A 20,015-nucleotide genomic window follows, 5' to 3' on the forward strand; every position below is an offset into this window, starting at 1 on the left:
CACATTCATTGACAACGTTGATATTCTATGACGTGGTGGTTGATTTTATGTAATCTTGGCCTTAAATGAACTGAACTGAAACACTGATACTGGGACTTCAATTGTAATTATTGTTCCCACATTCCTTGACAACGTTGAAACTTTGTGCTTACACATATTTCTATATAGCAGTGTTATGTACACAAGCTGTTTACCACAGTTCAACTCAACAGCACTGAGCATGTATTGTATCATTCTTTTCGTATCAATAAAATCATGAAGTTAATCTCTGTTATAATATGATTCAAATCGATGTGACAAGTGAGCGCATTTCATTATTGCAATGGCATTGCGATAACTGGAAACGTTATTGTGATTCTATTACAATACATTTTAAAGTATTGCAATAGTACTGCTATAGTTTCAATGGAACGTGCACCTGCCTAAATCGTTGCCTTATGCACTTTGATGAAAAAACAAAACAATACGACAACCCCCAGTTGCTACGGATTAAAGGCGGTATGGTCTAATTATTATTACAGTATATGTAGTCTTGTATTATTATAATTGTTTTCAGCCTCCGTGGTATAGTCACTAGAGCGTCTTATGCCGACTGGATACTGGTTGCCCACAGATATACCATACCACAGATTACGCAAATACCCCGTCCAACACAGACTGACACTACACTGACTCCGAGCCGACCGGTCCTTGTTGACCCCTTCAATGCAAAGGCCCGGCCAGGGTAACAACAGATTGTTTCAATAACGTTACTGAGATATTTGTCTAAATCCATATAATACGGCATAAAATCCAAAATAGTTGTAGTTCTGCTTTCTGTTTTAACTACGTATAGACTGACCTTACACGGAGTTATTGCTTTATTTAAGGAAATCATTCACCGCTTTGAATCTTTTTCACAAATGTTATCGGTTAAAAACATGTATGCGTGCTACTTTGTAAGCCGGGGAATGATAACTTCCTCAATCACGTTTTCCTCAAATTTATTGCCGACGTCATAATATCAAGCATTAATATTACAAAGTAATTATGTTAAATGCCTTGCAGTTCAACTCAATAAGTCATCTATTCAAAACTTACTGGATATTACCGGATTTAAGTACACGTTCATGCGCCTCTCTTCGAGAGGTACAGAAACTTCGGAAACCATAGCATTGTTGAGACAACAGATTGATTTACACATCCGACTGGAGCCACAGACAAGAGGTGGACACAAGTGTCATTCCCAGATAGAGTAGGTCCACAGCAACTTGTGGGGATTCCTAGATAAAGTAGGTCTGCAGCAACCTGTGGGGATTCCTAGATAGAGTAGGTCCACAGCAACCTGTGTGGATTCCTAGATAGAGTAGGTCCACAGCAACCTGTGGGGATTCCTAGATAGAGTAGGTCCACAGCAACCCGTGGGGATTCCTAGATAAAGTAGGCCAACAGCAACCTGTGTGGATTCCCAGATAGAGTAGGTCCACAGCAACCTGTGTGGATTCCTAGATAGAGTAGGTCCACAGCAACCTGTGGGGATTCCCAGATAGAGTAGGTCCACAGCAACCTGTGGGGATTCCTAGATAGAGTAGGTCCACAGCAACCCGCGGGGATTCCTAGATAGAGTAGGTCCACAGCAACCTGTGGGTATTCCCAGATAGAGTAGGTCCAGAGCAACCTGTGGGGATTCCAAGATAGAGTAGGTCCACAGCAACCCGTGGGGATTCCTAGATAAAGTAGGTCCACAGCAACCTGTGGGGATTCCTAGATAGAGTAGGTCCACAGCAACCCGTGGGGATTCCCAGATAGAGTAGGTCCAGAGCAACCTGTGGGGATTCCTAGATAGAGTAGATCAACAGCAGCCTGTGGGTATTCCCAGATAGAGTAGGTCCACAGCAGCCTGTGGGTATTCCCAGATAGAGTAGGTCCACAGCAGCCTGTGGGTATTCCCAGATAGAGTAGGTCCACAGCAGCCTGTGGGTATTCCCAGATAGAGTAGGTCCACAGCAATCGGTTGGGATTCCCAGATAGAGAAGGTTCACAGCACAGCAGCCTGTGGGTATTCCCAGATAGAGTAGGTCCACAGCAATCGGTTGGGATTCCCAGAGAGTAGATTCACAGCAACCTGTGGGCATTCCCAGATAGAGTAGGTACACAGCAACCCAACTGGAAGCACAAAAGATAGCACACTGGAGGTTGAATACCTAGCATGAATTCAGCTTTTTATCAGTTGAGCTAGCTGATAACATACAAATCAGCACAAGAGGAAATATAATATTACCACGATCTATCGATTAACGTTTTAGTGTAGCAATTCAAATTATACCCGAAATTTGCAGTCAGCTGAGGAGTCTGGATGGAGTCCCCTTTGAAGTCTGATGTATGTATATGTTTCGTTAAGTTTGAAATATTTATATCAAGCATTGATGTGGTATATACAAGTGTAACTATTGATACTAATGCTGTTCTGTTCCTGCATTTACTGACTGTACACGTCCTCCTGATGACAGGCAACGGCCTATGCTTGTTGTATGGTCTGTCTGTTTAGCACCTAGTATCAAGGGTGAAATGAAATCACGTCACACATCAGCCTTCTCACCTGCTGAAGTTAGGACCCCTTTACACGACCTTTGTGCGAACGAAAACTGACCAGGATGCTATTTATCTATTTATGTGTAACAAAATGATCTCCATGTACGTGTTTACAGATGACTGTTCTCCAGAAGAGCAACCGATGTGGTGGATACCTGCATTCGACCATCTTTATTATCCAGTTGATGGTAACCGTATACTGTAGGTTATATTCGTATGATTATATTTTATCCGTCCCTTCCTTTATTACATATCCATACTTTCTTTTATTTAAGGAACGAAATTAGACCATAAAATGAATTAGCCGAAGTAGCCGAGTTGGTTCATGGAGTTTGTAATTCGAAAGTGCCATCTTTGCCTGCATGAAATCAGTGACATCCTGCTGCACGGATCAGTTTATTATTAATGTCGTCAGGATAATAATATCTCAGATAAATGTGTGTCTAATTCGGACATATTTTCACAAAGGTACACCCAGTTTTTACTGTCCAGAAATGGTTGAAATGGGCTCGTCGGTCAACCTGACCTGTTACGTTGAAGGTAGATCAAACGCCCACTCCTACGTAACACCCATTGGAAAAACTGCAGCAACGTGTAATCTGACACATGTAAAGTGCATACGCCACTCTGAACACGTCACCGCATCAGTCGTCAACACGTCGTACAGCATTCTCACTATACATGGGACACAAAAGCCTCATGGGGGTGATTGGAAATGTGTAAATGATCCAAAAAAGGAGACTTGTCATGTGACTGTTTTTAGTAAGTGTGAACAGTTTATGTTATATTTTGGTGTCTCAACTTAACCATGACCCTAGTCCAGGCTCATTAGTTTGTCTGATCCGAGTTGCAAGAGAACAGTCGCAAGTATTACTTCAAATACATAACCAGCGCATAAAATAAATAATTAAAACTTAGAGTACCCACTCTTGCTTGTATATAAACAAAGCATCACAGATACCAGAAAGAATCGCATACAGGCTTCGTGTAAATGAAATTACGAATGATTATCATGTTCTTAACTTGTGATTTGTTACATCCCAAATGAATCACCAACTAGCCACTCAGGCATAGCTGAGGAAATACCCATCTTTGAGACTTAGTAGATTCGGACGTAACTAAAGAGTAAAGAAGTCCAGTTGGTATTTTTACTAATTCACATTTTGCCATTGTTGTTCACTATTTTTTTTCAGAGAGACCAACGTGTTGCATTACCAGCGACACAAACACCAGCTCACTCAATGAGGGAGATGCTGTAACACTGACAGTGAACCTTTCTAACAGCTACTGCTCCGAGTCTTCTCTGGTTGAGTTGACGACGGGTGTCAACACCATTCTCATCAAGCGTACATTTACTAATATCTCAGATGATGTATTGACCAAAGAGTTCAATGTAACAAGCTCACATTTCGGGGTGGTCAGCCTCATCTACACCTGTAGTAGTAGCAGTTGGAACGTGTCCTGTGAGGGAATTCACCAGCTGGTCCAAGGTACGTAAGAACGAACAGTACACGAGTCAAGAACGATAAGTGTCTGCAACTTTGTATTTCTTTCGTATTTTGTTAGTTCATAATGCATCGTTCCAATTTGATGTCATGTGCTCCATATTGTTTACCTAGTGCATTATGCGCTTACATTATGTATAATTACATCCTAAATAGACATTCCAGGTGGCATGTACATGTATCTTGATTGGCTGCTACATCGTCACGATATTACATTTATCCTAAGTGAGCCGATGATGTTTGTTTCCGGTACTGTCCTGCAGGTGCTCTGACTCACATCACGACATCCACAGTTACTCCTACGCCAGATGGACCGGACACAGATGTATCTCCAGGGGATGACAAAGTTTGGATCATTGTAATCGCTGTAATCGCTGGAATCGTTGGAATCGTTGGAATCATACTTTGGAAAAAGAAAAGACCCGCTATCACCCAAAACGACCGAGAAGGTACTAGTGATGTCATGTTGAATGACCTTAATACCTAAGACGTGGCGAACATAACTCTTCTATAACGGGGGTGGTCGGGTCGTCTTGTGGTTAACGCGTTCGCACGTCACGCCGAAGACCCGGGTTTGATTCCCGACATAGGTACAATGTGTGAAACCCATTTCTGGTGAAGCCCATTTCTGGTGAAGCCCAGTCTGTAACAGGTGTCCGTCGATAGTGTCCCTTGACATCGTTGTTGTCCCTAGCCTTGGATCATTGGTGTGCTGGCACCACACCCAGTGCCTCTATACATGAATGTATATGAAACTCAAGGAATAAGTGACATGTCGCGAGGCAAGGTACAAGAGTTACGCCTGTCGAAAATGTATTTCTATTCATCGTATGAATGTTTCCATCAGTTACAATCCAACGTTTGTTAATATTAATTTCTGAGTAACAAGTAATCTGTTAAAAGGTATGCGCGTTCATAGGCAATTTGATGAATGTGTTTTGCGTCATTGTAGGCGAAGGGTTTTACACTGTTTGTTAGCAATAATGCAGCACGCTTTTCACATTGTGACGTAAATGTGTTGTGTTCACTCCATTGAAATGCCTGGCCACTGGAGTAGCATTGTTGGGTCGAAATAGATGGCTTATTTTGCTGCTTAATTTTTATATTTCTTTATCAAATTGGATCCAAACACCCAAGACAATATGTGCTGCATAGGTGTATATATTACTGTTATTTGATATGATTACACATCACAGCAGTTTTTTCTTATATTTTTCTTTTTGTTCTTTTACCTGCTTTGCAAGACACGTAGGGCGAACTTGAACTCTAGACGTCACAATAAATCTGTTGAGTAGTGTTGTGTTCTGGTCTTTTGCAATGCATTACTGTGATTTTCATGACATTTTTTCAACCATAATCCAGCAGTCCCCTTTGCGCGTGTGACCTGACCTGTTACGTTCTAATCTAACCGACCTTAATAATACAAATAATAATTTTATTGAACATGTCTTATTCAACTTATAATCTGCTTTGTACTATTTATTGACATTCCGTTGTATTCTTTCCTTGTGTGCATTATGCAATAAACTTCCCACTACGAATTTCCTGGTCATGTGATATGTTTGATCCGGTTGGCCTGGTGTCATTGTCATCTGACAGTGTGTCAAGCATTGACCCAGATTTGATTATTTGGGCCGTAATATAGTAGTTATATTTCCGACTTCCGTGTTAACAAAGTCCGCTCATTCAAATATTATAAAAAAAAAAGAATCCTTATCTCTTATGGGCTAATAATATGATTATTTATTTGTGATTTAACACCGCAGGCAGCAATATTTAGGCTATGTCATGGGTCTGTACATACTCGAGTCTGGACCAGACAATTCAGTGATTGTTTCCTATGAATCGAACTCCGGAAGTGGAATACGATGACATGCATCCATAACATACTCATTTTTCATTTGTTAAACTCGAGTCATTGTCTGTTGTGAATACGATAGTTCTTCTATGACCAGGAGTTGTCATGAATCTTTCCAGGTGGATGGATAGGTGTTTATGAAAAAAGGGTTATGCTGATTAAAATCGAGATGGCAACTGCTGTGTAATATGTGCATTGCATCAAGGTTGGACATGTTTTCTTACATGTGGAATAGTTTCTGTGTGACAGGCGCCTTCGGCTGGACAGGGTATGCTTACCTCTTCGCGAACACCTGGTCTCATCACTGTTGGATTGTGATTCATAAACACACGCTTGTGATATAGTCGGAATCGTACAGTGGAATCTGCTTTAAGTTGATATTTCATTTCATATGTTTCACTGCATATGACGGCAACCAAGGTATTGGGTACTATACAGATATCTTAAGGGATGTTTCTGAAGGTATTCATCATACCGATATCTGTGTTATGCACATACTATATTCATGTACTATAAAACATTTTCAGCACAAAAGACGTGATACGGTTGCAGTTGAACACACAGAACCTGAACATTCCAGAAAATGGTTAACGGGAAGACGGAGACGTCCTTTTTTGATTTGGACATTTCCGTGTGCAGTATGCTTACATTCAACAGTTATATGACATCTCTCTGGGCTTCGGGCTTCTGCATCTACAACACGTGTCCAGTTGCTAGCGTGAGTCTGCAGTAGGCGTGTTATAGCGAGGACACGGGAAGACTTATTCAGGACAGATGCTGAAACGTCACGAAGTGGGATGTAAAATCACAAAACGCAGCAGTCGTTCCACTGGGAGTTCAGTGGGAAAAAAACCCAATTGTACGTCAGATTGACAGGGAAGCCTCCGGACGATAATAATTGTGTTATTTGCACAGATCCCCAGACACGTGTCATATAGACATTATCAGCCCATGTGAAAAAACACCATGTACTTTTTCTGTGTAGACACGGTCAAACATTTTTCAACCTATCAGTGCACCTGTTCTGGGTAGACATGGTAAGACCTTGTGCCAATACAAGTGTACCTGTTCTGGGTAGACATGGTCAGACCTTGTGTCAATACAAGTGTACCTGTTCTGGGTAGACATGGTCAGATCTTGTGTCAATACCAGTGTACCTGTTCTGGGTAGACATGGTCAGATCTTGTGTCAATACCAGTGTACCTGTTCTGGGTAGACATGGTCAGGTCTTGTATAAATACCAGTGTATCTGTCCTTGGTAGAAATCAAAACGAAACAGGTTCCCTTTATGAAGCACAATTCAGTGCAACGTTTGAATATACATACATATACCTTGGACTAGAGGTCGGTCACATGACCGCGAAATTGACGTTCATAAGTGTATGAACGACACAATTTGACGTTCATACGTTTTTGACGAAAACGTGTTCTTGAAATGATGTAAACATTGACGGACTACTTCCACATTCCTGGGGAAACCCCTGGGAATTCCCTAGCACGAAAACATACATAAGCGTTCTTTCTGATCATTTAGAACCTTTATTTTTGGTCTCAGCGTTTCAGTATACATTGAGAAATGTCAGAGAGCGCAACTGCATGACTGTTCATGAATATCCTCCCTGCGGCCTATCCTAATGAACAAATGAAGAAATGCACATCTAAACTATCGTAGTATCGACTCAATCCGTGCCTCGGCTGACGTTGACCGTCTCCAGCAGTCTATGAATTTACCTTAGTGTCTGTTTGACGCATCTTTATTCAACGTTCAATGATCGGTCAGTTGATCAATGATGACTAACACATGTAACCGCCACAGGTTCAATAACAACTTCGGAAAGCTCTCCCGTCATGTTTATCGTGTCGGCTATTTTGAAGTTTTGTACTTGATGTAAATGTATTCCGACGCGCTGTCATTGTGACTGACTTACTGAGATAGTTCTTTACAGCCCTTTCTCATCTCAAAACAGGATATGTGCTGCGTAAGATTTTTCTGAAGAGCAAGTTGTGCATCCATACGCGCATATCACCTCTCTTTTTCAGGAAAAAGTTTACTCTGCGATATAGCTGGTTGTTGTATGGCTGTCAGTGTAAACATGAAGTCACACGAACTAAATAAAATTGTGTTTAGATCTTGGCCTGCATCCTTTGAGGTAAGAAATTGGGATACAAAAAATTATAAGCTCCGACGTTCATACAGTTTGTTCCTCACTCTATGAAGGTTCATACACCAATGAACTCACACAAGGTGAAGGTCAGTTCTTAAATATGATACCAACCTAGTTCGATGATCATGTTGGTCATGACAAACAAGTTGCATGACCTGTATTTTTTACAGGCATCACTCATTGGGCGAAAGAAAGGAGCTAAATATGACCTGATATGGTATATTCCAACATGGCGGATGATGACAGTGTTATGTTACGGGCATTTGAAGCTTTTGTGTAACCCCAACATCGCCGCACTAGCACGTATCAGTATCAAAAGTCAAGCAGATTATCTGTTTTTTTTCAAGAAGATGATGGATTAACGAGGACTTTATTATTTTAATATATATTACATGTACACCGAGTGAACATTTACCTCATTTGTTTTTTTTTTTGTGTGTGTGTGTGTATGTGTGTGTGTGTGTGTGTGTGTGTGTGGAACCTGTTGATTAAGTCAGTGCGCGATGCCATTGGTGGTATGCACAAGCTTAAAAATAGGAAACAGAATTGGAATGAATCCAGTCTGTCCCTGCCAGCTGTCATCTTAGCTATTGCTGCCCTACATGAAAAGTGTAGTGTTGTTCCCACCGACAAGGCCTCAAATAACATAACCATATAGCACATTATATGTAAGCCTTACATCATTAATTGTGTGATCAAAGAACTTGATATAAGTGACAAATCAAACACAAAAGGCCAGTATGTTAGCTGAGGAAGTAACATTTTCTAAAGCTTAATATGGATAATTAATTCGGGATTCGTAAAAGTAAATGATTTTCTGAAAAATAATTTGGCTCAGTTTACTAAAATATTTACTAAAAGTAATCCATAACATTTGTAGTTATAACAAATAGGCTTACTGAAACAAGAACAGTATTACAAGTAATGGCTATTTTGGTGAGTACATTTATTACTGTTAGTGTTATTTATGCTTTAAAGTTAGAAAGAAACAGTATGTTTTACTTAGTAAAATAAATTACTACAATTAATTAGCAAGCTTGAAGCGAGAGTGGCACTATGGTGTTTTTGTTGAATAGACAGATTAATCAGTGATTGCTGCTATGGCTTATAAGGTACATGTACCCGGTACATAATTTGTCATAATAGTTATTATAATCATCGGTGAAATACATTTGAGTTTGTCGTGGAATACACGTGTTGCTTTGTTTCTATGCCTCTGCTACATGGTCTGTCTTGATGCTCCTGTCTCGTTATCTCGAATGTCTGGATATCTCGAAATTACAACACAGTCACGTTAGTTTCGAGATAACGAGGTTCGACTGTATATGCAATTCCTTTGCAATTACTTGACATTATTGAAAGAGCGACAAAGAAAAGCAATATGTTCCCAGTGTTTGTAAGTAAATCATGACATCATTCAGTCACACAATCTCTCGTTCCTACGATCCAATTATCGATTTCTCTTTCTCAGGACCCTTTGTCGACGTCGCGATACCCATACGTATCATCTCATCAAGCAGACTCGTCGTGATGTAACTGAAATCTGTTCAAACAGGCGTCGTAGCCATCTCACTCACTCACTCACTAAAATGATCTCGCGCTTGAGAAGAGTGAGTGAGTGATTATGTTTTTACACCAATTTTAGCAATATTCCAGCAATATCACGCCCGGGGACACCAGAAATGAGCTTCACACATTGTACCTATTTTGGGAATCGAACCCAGGTCTTCGGCGTGACGAGCGAACGCTTTAACCACGAGGCTACACGACCGACTCCGACTTCAGAAGAGATCACTGGACTCTCACAGCAAGGACGATCCTTTGTTGACATCGAGCTGCAGCTTAGAATATGATCGCCTTTGCAGTGAGAGAAATTTCCTAACATGTGGAGTATCATTTATGTATTCAACGTCAGACACAGGTCACCATCGGGGAGCATGCTGTTTCACGCTCCATGTGTGTAACGAAAGCTGTTCATTTGAGTCATTGGAAATGATGAACCCTCTACATTTTGATGCTCCATGAACTGATGAAACCTTTCATATCATGTGGGCTGTGATGTCACCTTGATTCATGAATTCACATACTTCTCTTTGCGACTGCATCAAAGGCCGACAGGAGCCAGCGCGCACGTATTGTTTCAGCTGAAGTACTCTACTCAGCGCTAATAGGCGGTGCTATTTGGTGTGTGATTGGATTAATGTAAGGTTGGATTAAGGTGAGGATTCTCCTGTAAACCTGACAGAGGACGTTTTATTTAGATATAAATCCACAGATGCTTGAGAGGAGAGGGTGTCGCATTCATATTGAGTCGCATTTTTGGCAAGGGGCGAGCGGTCGCATTCTTTTGGAGACGCATTAATTTCACGTTTTACAGTATATTTCTGTCAAGAAAGTCTACTATTGGGTTGTTTAATTAATTGCGTCTCGAAAAAGTGATTGGTTAGTCTAGTCAGATTAAGGCCACAGTTGTACTCCAGACACATTCTTGGGGTGCACACGCACCGTCCCTTGCAGCACCAGGAACCATGGAGTCGTAGCAGTCGTTGTCATCCACACACGACTGACGCATGCCACCAGGTTCTGCAATATAGGGAGACTTTATTTTAAGTTTGTTTATATGTTTGTTGTTTAACGCCGCACTCAGCAATATTCCAACTAAACTGACTGCCAAAAGAAACGTTACGAACATTAACTGATTTGCCACTTTGAAAACAAAGATGCCAACCTGTTCAAAAACAGTAAAGAACACATCTCACTAATACAGCCTTCATGTTCTCTGCCGTTCTTTGCACGTGCTTTACGGATTTGGGGAGATTTTGGTGTTTTTCAGCAATCGACGTGCCAGACTGACGTGGTGCAGGCAAACTCAGCAATGGCAACAAAGGGAATGGCGGCGAGTGCTCTTTAGTGACAAGAGCAGGTTCCACCTCTTCAAACCTGATGGGCGGTCGCGAGTTTATCGACGACGTGGTGAACGTACAGCTCCTTGTTGTGTCCAGGAGGTGGAACCTTACGGGGGCGGAAGTGTTATGGTCCGGGGCGTTATTTGCGGGGACGAGAAGACGGAACTTGTCATCATCGAAGGCAATCTGACAGCACAACGCTACATTTACAATAGCTTACGGCCAGTGGTTCTTCCTTTCATCCAGCGTCAACGACGGACGGTGTTCCAATAAGATATCGCCACACTCCATAAAGCCCGTATTACTAGAGACTTCCTCAACGCCAACAACGTGACTGCCCTGCCGTGGCCAGCTCGATCACTAGATCTGTCACCCATAGAACATCTCTGGGACCAGCTGGGGCGTCGTCTTCGGAAACGTCAACATCCTCCCTTCACGAGACAAGCGTTGATCGTTGCCCTTCGTGAGGAATGGAATCGGATACCTGCAGTCGATGTGAGGACGCTTGTCTACTCAGTTCGACGCCGCATTCGAAGATGCATTGCCGCTCATGGAGGTCATATCCCGTATTGAACGGTCTGGGCCGTCGTCACCTTAAAGATGTAACCAACGTTGTTTATCGAATACGGGACGAATCACCCCTTGTCAAGAAATGTCCCTGTTGGAGGTCAAGGACGTTGTTGAATTAGTAAATTCCCATTTTACTGTTCTGAATGATGAATTTCTACAATACAATTGTTATTGCTGCTTCAAATTGTGTTGGTCATATTTTATCCTAGAAATATCGTTGGTAACGTTTCTTTTGGACGTAAGTTTATATGACGGCGGTCCGTAAATAATCGAGTCTGGACCTGACAATCTACTGATTAATATCATGAGCATCGATCCACGCAATTGGGGGCGATGACATGCATCAACCAAGTCAGCGAGCCTGACCACAAGATCCCGTTGGTCGCCTCTTACGACAGGCAAAGTCGTCTTTCACGGCAAGAATGGTTTGCTGAAGACATATTCCACCCCCGATCTTCACGGGTCGAGGCAGGACTAGAAGGATTTACACTGGGTGCACACAGGGTTTTATTTTAACACATCCTTACAAAAATACAAGTTAACTCTAAAATAAAAGATAGGGAATGTTTTAACAAACAATTGAAGTGTGTTTTTTTAATACAAGTCTACAAAACAGTACTTTCTCGGTTAGAATACTAATTTAAGATGTATTTCAAAAAGGGATACTTATCATACATCTGCTCAATATAGATTGCTGTTCCACTTCTTCTAAATATGTCTTCTTTAGAATTAATATTTAAGACAAACTTACGTCCTTTAGTATAGGGGGCACGGGTGGCCCAGTCGTCTAAGGCGCCGCAATTCGCTGTGCAGAGTTGCGTCCCTTCGGCACGCCAGAAACCTATGATTGTGGGTTCGAATCCCGGTTCGCCCCGATTATGTTTCTCAGCACCATACCCGTGCTCGTGGGTTTCACCGAAGTGGTAAACGTCTGAGACGGCGGCGTTAAACACAACTCACTCACTCACTTACTCACCTTTAGTATAGACAGTGAATCCATGCTTGCCCGTTGCTGTCCGCATGCCAGGACAAAACGCCTGACAGGTACCCGTTGCTTCAACAAAGCCAAACGTATAACACCTGACATCAGCGAGACACAGTGATGTGCACTTCAGCCTACTGGACACATTGCCTACGCTCCATGCCATGCAATGGTTTCTTCAACCATGACCCTCTTGAAGTATTCAAACCGAAGATCCGTGCTAACTTCTTGGTGACACATCAGAAGGAACGTAACTGCTTTGAATAGGTGTACCATAGTTGGGCGGCAATGGATCAAATAAGTGGTCTTAAAATGTTCTAACAACGACCAATTTACAGTTTCCAAAATGGGAACAGTTCTCAAAGCTGCAAATGTGCAGTTCTCCCTTTCCAACAGACCCACAACCTGTCTGAGGTCAGTAGATTTGTAAAACAGAAAGGAAAGAATTGCATCCGTCTGCTTAAGTTGGATGATAAACCCTTCTGGGAAATCCCTCTAACAAACATTGATTTCTTTGCAATGGATATTTTGCTAAACAACCTTTTGTCTTCTTTACAAAGGAATAATGAAATATAGATATTCCTGTGCCCTCGCTGCTTTATAATATTCATGTATGTTTCATTCCCATACCATTCCTGAAGCAACTGTTTCAGGGTTATTTTCTTAAAAGGTTATTAGAGCTTTGCTGAAAAGACAAACTGACAAATTCATGGTTTGAGCAAGACAATAACCCTATAATTTCTAAAAGATATTTTGTGGCAGGTATATGTTAAGATTGCAATACGTCTTGCAACGAAGTAAAAGTGAAATACGGGGTTGTGCGTGTTCTTGTATCAAATTACATTTGAAACAATTGAAACAAACTAAGTCGAAGTGGAAATATTTTCATTATTTTTTTTAATTCATTCAGATTTTACCCTTTGATGTGTTCCAGAGTATAACATTGTGTTCTCATGAAAATCAAACAGAAGTCAGATGTGTATTAAACAGAAGTTTTCAATGTACACTGAACAGCATACGAAAGTAGCCACCAATTTCAAAACCTTTAAAAAGTCTAGTTGGTAAATATTAAAACCGTTTACTTTATAGACAGGACAGGTGTTTACTGGATCACGTAACCCAAATGGCACAATCAGTGATCCGCCAATATTCAATTAGTGATGAAAGACAGAGGGGTCTTGAACAAAGGTTCAGCAAAAACATTGACTGAGTGGGACAGTTGTAAGCTTCTCTTAGTACAGGATGTTACCACTGTATGTGTTAATACGGACAGTGCAACGTCTTCTTATAGACGTCGTTGAAGTCTGGAAGAAGACCGGGGGTACTTCCATCCATTCCCTGACCAGTACTGCCTCGAAGTCCAGGACAGTATGTGCCACACTGCAAGTAGAGATTCGGTGTCCCACAGATGCTCATTCGAGGCCATATCCGGTGAGGTTGAGGGCCTTGACATATGAGCAAGGGTGTTGCTTTCTGGCAAGGAGTGAGTGAGTGAGTGAGTTAAAATTTAACGTCACATCGGCAATATTTCAGCCGTATCGTTAAGAAACAAAACTACACATTAATAACAAATATTATTAGAGTGTATCAAATTATTTCAATAAAGGACAGTATAATAACTAGATTATCACAGATTGTATTTAAAACTTGTTTGAGAGCATGTCAAAGATTAAACTATAATTTAACAGCACAATATAAAAAGTGCTTTAGATTGCCATCGACCAAAGCCGCAATGCTCGGGATCGTGGGGACTTTTTTTGTAAGGAAGTCCAGTGAAGCACATGCAGTATTACGATTGGCGTTGTCACGGACAATGCTCGAAAAGCATTCATATTTGTGACTGCAAAGATACCCCAGGCTTTCAAATGCACCAAATCGTTAATTACTACACAACTTGATATAATTACTACTGCTTCCTTTGAACAATATCGTCACAAATATAACATTATCGGCGGTACACCCACATGTGTGCATATGCACAGTTGCCGCTGCTACAGCCACTGGAGGGGCGGTCGGGTAGCCTAGTGGTTAAAGCGTTTGCTCGTCACGCTGAAGACCCGGGTTCGATTCCCGACATGTGTACAATGTGTGAAGCCCATTTCTGGTGTCCCCCGCCGTGATATTGCTGGAATATTGCTCAAAGCGGCGTAAAACCAAACTCACTCACTCACTCACTACAGCCTCTGGATATGTGTGAAAAAGCAGTGAAAACAATAATGGTGTTTATACAATTGCAGGTTTGTGTAACACATCAGCCAACTGAAAGGTTGTTGACAAACACTTTTATATGCAAAATTGTGTGAGTGGCTGGTGATTCCCATTTGCTTATCTCTTTTGCAAACATCTGGTGTCTTTTCTCATTTTGAGTGATCAATCCATATAATCTTTCACCACTCTATTGCCTATTACCCTCACTGGAATGTGTTTCGTCGGATAATCGAGACTGGTTATTCCCTGTGCTCACTGTTGTGTCACATAAAATACACTTTATTGTTCACATAAAATGGTAACGTCCTTGCCAGTGTGCCCCAAATAAGTCATTTAATCCCTCGGGTACTTCACGAAGTAAATTTACAAAAGTAAAGGTTTTTAGAAGCTAGCATGTATTGGCATGGTGTGGCGTGGCGTGGCGTGGCGTGGCGTGGTGTGGTGTGGCATGGCGAGGCGTGGCGTGGTGTGGCGTGGCGTGGCGTGGCGTGGCGTGGCGTGGTGTGGTGTGGTGTGGTGTGGTGTGGTGTGGTGTGGTGTGGTGTGACATGGCGAGCCGTGGCGTGGCGTGTTGTGTTGTGTTGTGTTGTGTTGTGTTGTGTTGTGTTGTGCTGTGCTGTGGTGTGGTGTGGTGTGGTGTGGCGTGGCGTGGCGTGGCGTGGCGTGGTGTGGTGTGGTGTTGTGATTAGTCTTACAGTTGGTCAGTTTTGCACATTCTACAAAATCGGTACCTAATGCAGTTACCCACGTCATCAGTTCTTGACTCAAATACAACATTGTAAAAGTTCCAGTATCACCACATCAACAAACCTGTCCCCTCGATGATAGGCGTGTGCCATCCGTCACGTACATGTTTTTCTCGCTGACTGTTCGATCACATTCATGGTACTGTAGACGAAATGGATGTCCTTCACTCAATCGTATCACAGAAAGAATGGCCTGCAATCACGGACGCAACAGCTCATTCAGACAGATAATGTAGGAAATGAAATCAAACGTTTCAGGAGGCCATATATGATCGTTGTAGAAGGTGACCTTAAGCGTTATTAATTAAAAAGAAATAATAGTCATCCTCCACATTGCCCGGGTCTCAAGACATGCTATTGTACTTGCCAGTTTCAACATGAATCTGTGCTACAGTGGAATTGAGGCACTGCCAACCTAAATTGATCTCATTCTCTGTATTAGCAGCCTAACAGAGACATGTTTAGATCACAAACAAAACATTTTCTTTGGCTCACAATCACCAATCTGCTAATGTTCGTTTAAGGTGATGGAAGGCGGATGGGTCTCGAGTAAACGTTCCTCAGAAACTATGACTGCGTGGGACAGTTTTAAGCTTCTCTTGTTTTTTGTTGTTGTTTGTTTTATTCCGCAATATTTCAGCTCTATGACGGCGGTCGGTAAATAATCAAGTCTGAAACCAGACAATCTAGTGATTGACATCATAAGCATCGATCCACTCAATTGGGACATGCATCAACGAAGTCGGCGAGCGTGACCACCTGATTTCGTTAGTCGCCTCTAAAGATAACCATGGTCGCCTTTTATGGCAAGCATGGGTTGCTGAAGACCTATTCTACCCCGGATCTTCGCGGGTCCTTCTCTTGGTACAATATAATATACAAACAGTGTCTTCCCTTACCAGAGCAGCCTCGATGTCCTGGCCATTCTGTGGTACTCTGAGACCTGTACACAGTGCTGCTGGCAAAACGTCATTCTTGTACACACACCAACACAATGAACCTATGCAAAGCATCATTGATCTGTTCTTCAAAATCTCTGTCTTAACGTCTGGGTCGAAGTTGTATGGCGTAGCAATGTGTTTTCCTTTAAGTATAATATAAAATAAATCATATGAACTCGTGGAGTTAGACTGTGAAAATGACTAAATCGTCAGGACGTTCCTTGACACAAAATTTAATAATTTCTTGGAACTACCTGAACGATATCGGTGAGGTGAAATGGGGTTTAACGTCGTGTCCAAGATTATTGCACTTACATAGCGACGTGCATGCATGCATGTGTGTGTGTGTGTGTGTGGCTGCCTGTACTAGTCCGGACTGATGCTGATGTTATAGTGCTAGCCCACTGAGATACCATGCCGCAGTTTAACATCAGAGATAAACTGTAAAGGGGCGTTTCATTCTAAACATAATGATCACTTGTCGTAAGAGGCGACTAACGGGATCGGGTGGTCCGGCTCGCTGACTTGGTTGATACATGTCATCGATTCCAATTCCTTGGATCGATGCTCATGATATTAATCACTGGATTGTCTTGTCCAGACTCGATTATTTACAGACCGCCGTCAAATAGCTGGAATATTGCCTATTCTAATCCGGAATCTTCACGGGTCTCGCCATTTACGGCAAGCATGGGGATGCTGAAGACCTATTCTACCCCAGATGTTCACGGGTCGAATCTTATGAACTAATGTGAATAGCTATTAAAACGAAATTAACACATTGCATCAAGACTGGCCAATTCTTTATAATCTTTATAATCTCAGCAAAATAAAATCGATTCTTGTTTCCACAAAAGAGCCGTTTTCTAATATCCTTCAGATACACTGCTCTAGTTTCCTCCCATTTCTACTTGTGGGAAAATACAAAGGCTTGTTTAAACTCAATTACCATATTCAGTTTTGAATAGGAGTCAGATGGACAACAAATGCTAAAGAAACATTAGCACTTTTGCCCAATATATGTCCCTGATGTTCCTGTTGATGATGTCATAGAAATACCTCACACACCAAAAGCAAGTTCTCAAGGCTTTCTGATCCTCTGTCCGTGTGGACTCTGACTATGTACTTACTCCCGACACCAGGTCCAAGTTAAAGTCACTACTCACAGAACTCGATGACGTCTTTGACCCCATAATTGAAGGATATAATGTGCATCTGGTCCATTCGCCTTTTCGATAACGCCTATTTGATAGTGATTCATAAACACATGCTGATGATATAGTGAGAATCATACAATCGACTCTGCTTTATGCAGAGATTTCTATTGGATAGGGAAAGGGTTTTGCCACTTTAATGACATAGGACCTATACATCCTCCCCAATGCAAGGGCAGAGTGCCACGGTATTCTTGAGATAAATCCTCTAAGCTCCACAGAAGTTGGAGAATATAGGTGTGCTCATTCAAACAGAGGATTCAGGTGGAGTACCTCAATCCCTCCTTTTAGGTCAAGGAGTCAAGTGGCGGTTACATATCAGTGACTGTTTTCTCTGACGTTGGCAGATATAGAAAGCCACAACCTGCTCTCATGCCAGTTCTTCCACTGTCCAATATAAATTCAAGACATGTATCCTCACCGACAGCAGACTGTGTGTTTTGGCATTTGAGAAGTTATGTCAAGGACAGTTTTCTCGTCTTTACTTTCATGTTGACAGTCAGTCGATACCAGGCGTGTGTTAAACACCTTGCTAGCTCGGTGACAAACACCCCATCTCATCTAAGAAGCCAAAATGTCGCAGAATGTGACAACATATCCTGCCAGATTTGCCCATTTATTGAGCGCACAGAAGACTCTGTTGTGGGGCACATTTCCAATTCTGACGTTGGCAGTCTCTACAGGAAGAGTGCCAAGATATTCCAAGAATCTTACATGATGTCAAGAGATATTTTGAAATACAACAATCTCCGAAGATGGCTTGCTTGTGGTCCATCCTACACTGTGCCTTGCACTGTAGAAGCCTGGATCCGCCTATGTATTGAATTCTGTCCTCCGTGCGGACCCTGTTCTGGGAGTCTTGAGAAGAATAAGCTACAGATGTCGTTGGGAATAGGCAGAGTGAAAAAACAAGGACAAGAACCCTGATGATAAGAAGGTCATACAAAGTTAGAGGATGAGCAGGTGCATCAAGACCCAGTAGGTTGCCCAACCACTTCGACTGCCCTTGCCATTGCTGTAGCTCACTTACTCTCACGTATTCGCTCTCGGGGTTGTTCTCACAGAAACTGAAGCATTTCAAACACCACCATGAAGCACGTCCACACGGTTGTGAGCTTAATGTGGTTATATCTAGCTATGGTGACACCTGGGGAGTCAGAATACTTTAAACAAGTCAGAGTTAAGAGAAAAATGCATCTGTTGTGGAATTCAAGAAATTCTTCTACTAACCTGCGATGTGCAGCGACGTGTGTTTCCGATATGTTGTGTGCAGCACATGTCTACGATGCAACGACAAGCACCTGCCAGGGATACCTGTCTGCTACTCAGCATGAGATTGTACAAAGTACAAGGGCCAAACACGGATATGTTGTGTACTATTCACAAACACGTAAGTATACACATGTACCCAAAGAGCAGAAAGAACAATTGTAATTTCCCGATATACATATGCTCCGTGGAGGTTAGTATTAACTATATTTGTCACTGAAGCGGTATGATGAGAACAGATGAAAGCATTACGTCAGTGAGAACAATAATGGTATTGTGAACCTTGTTTGTAGCAATGACATTTCATAAGACCTTTTGTGTTTACTTCACTATCATTCTTGAAATGATTCGGAACTCTACTTTATCAAAATCTAATTAACTGATATCTGCCTCACGTCAACAAAAGCTTGCTTCTCGCAAAAGACATTCATTGCCTTTAGAAAGAACACCTTTCCTTGCTGGTTATACATGAGTATGTTTGATGTAATAACGAGTTTACATTAATCACAGATCCGAGAATATTTATCGTACAATTATAGAGTGAAAATGCACCCTACTGTAAATATGCGTTCGGTAACTTAATGTTAAAGTATTCCATTATGTTTATTTCATAATAGAAAATGTATTTAAAAGTAATAAAGCATATTTTAATAACTAGTTACATCTGTCGTGCAATCGCGCTATTGCACACCGCATTGTACTGTGAATTGAAGCTGGACCTCAGTTAATCTTAAACACTTCAAAAGACAAATGACCCGATTCTATTGACAGGGCTTTCTTCCATATCATCACTTCAGACATGTTTATTGTGGCCCGGATACATTTCTCTCATTTATGGGTGGTTCATAACTTATGCAGTGAAGCTGATGGGTTCATTTCATCCTTCAATTAAATATTAATCAGTTGGAAAAAGTTTATTTCAAAGTTTAACATGTACTAGTATACTTATCTCGAATTCGAGATAAGCGGGCAAATGTACAGGTATTTATCTAGTAGGGCGGTCGGGACCTAAGAATATGGTCCATATATGGATACATTCTAGATATCGGGGTTCAAGAAAACGAGGTTTTGGCTGTATTA

General features: G+C 41.6%; 1 protein-coding gene across 1 annotated transcript; it reads left to right on the forward strand.

The window, feature by feature from the left end:
* The first annotated feature begins 2,335 nt into the window (after positions 1-2,335).
* On the forward strand, positions 2,336-4,563 carry LOC139472618 (uncharacterized). Its single transcript, XM_071255085.1, has 5 exons — positions 2,336-2,359; positions 2,688-2,772; positions 3,040-3,333; positions 3,765-4,061; positions 4,340-4,563. The coding sequence occupies exons 1-5, from the start codon at positions 2,336-2,338 to the stop codon at positions 4,561-4,563; spliced, it is 924 nt and encodes a 307-aa protein (XP_071111186.1).
* The last annotated feature ends 15,452 nt before the right edge of the window (positions 4,564-20,015 follow it).

This window comes from Haliotis cracherodii, unplaced genomic scaffold (assembly GCF_022045235.1).
Source record: "Haliotis cracherodii isolate W230 unplaced genomic scaffold, xgHalCrac1.p SCAF_25, whole genome shotgun sequence".
NCBI lineage: Eukaryota > Metazoa > Mollusca > Gastropoda > Lepetellida > Haliotidae > Haliotis > Haliotis cracherodii.

Bases quoted from the DNA above. Each gene is read 5' to 3' on its own strand.
- LOC139472618 (XM_071255085.1), top strand. From the start codon at position 2,336: ATGGAGTCCCCTTTGAAGTCTGAT. The intron at 2,360-2,687 runs GTATGTATATGT...ACGTGTTTACAG, and splicing joins AGTCCCCTTTGAAGTCTGAT to ATGACTGTTCTCCAGAAGAG. The intron at 2,773-3,039 runs GTAGGTTATATT...ATTTTCACAAAG, and splicing joins GTTGATGGTAACCGTATACT to GTACACCCAGTTTTTACTGT.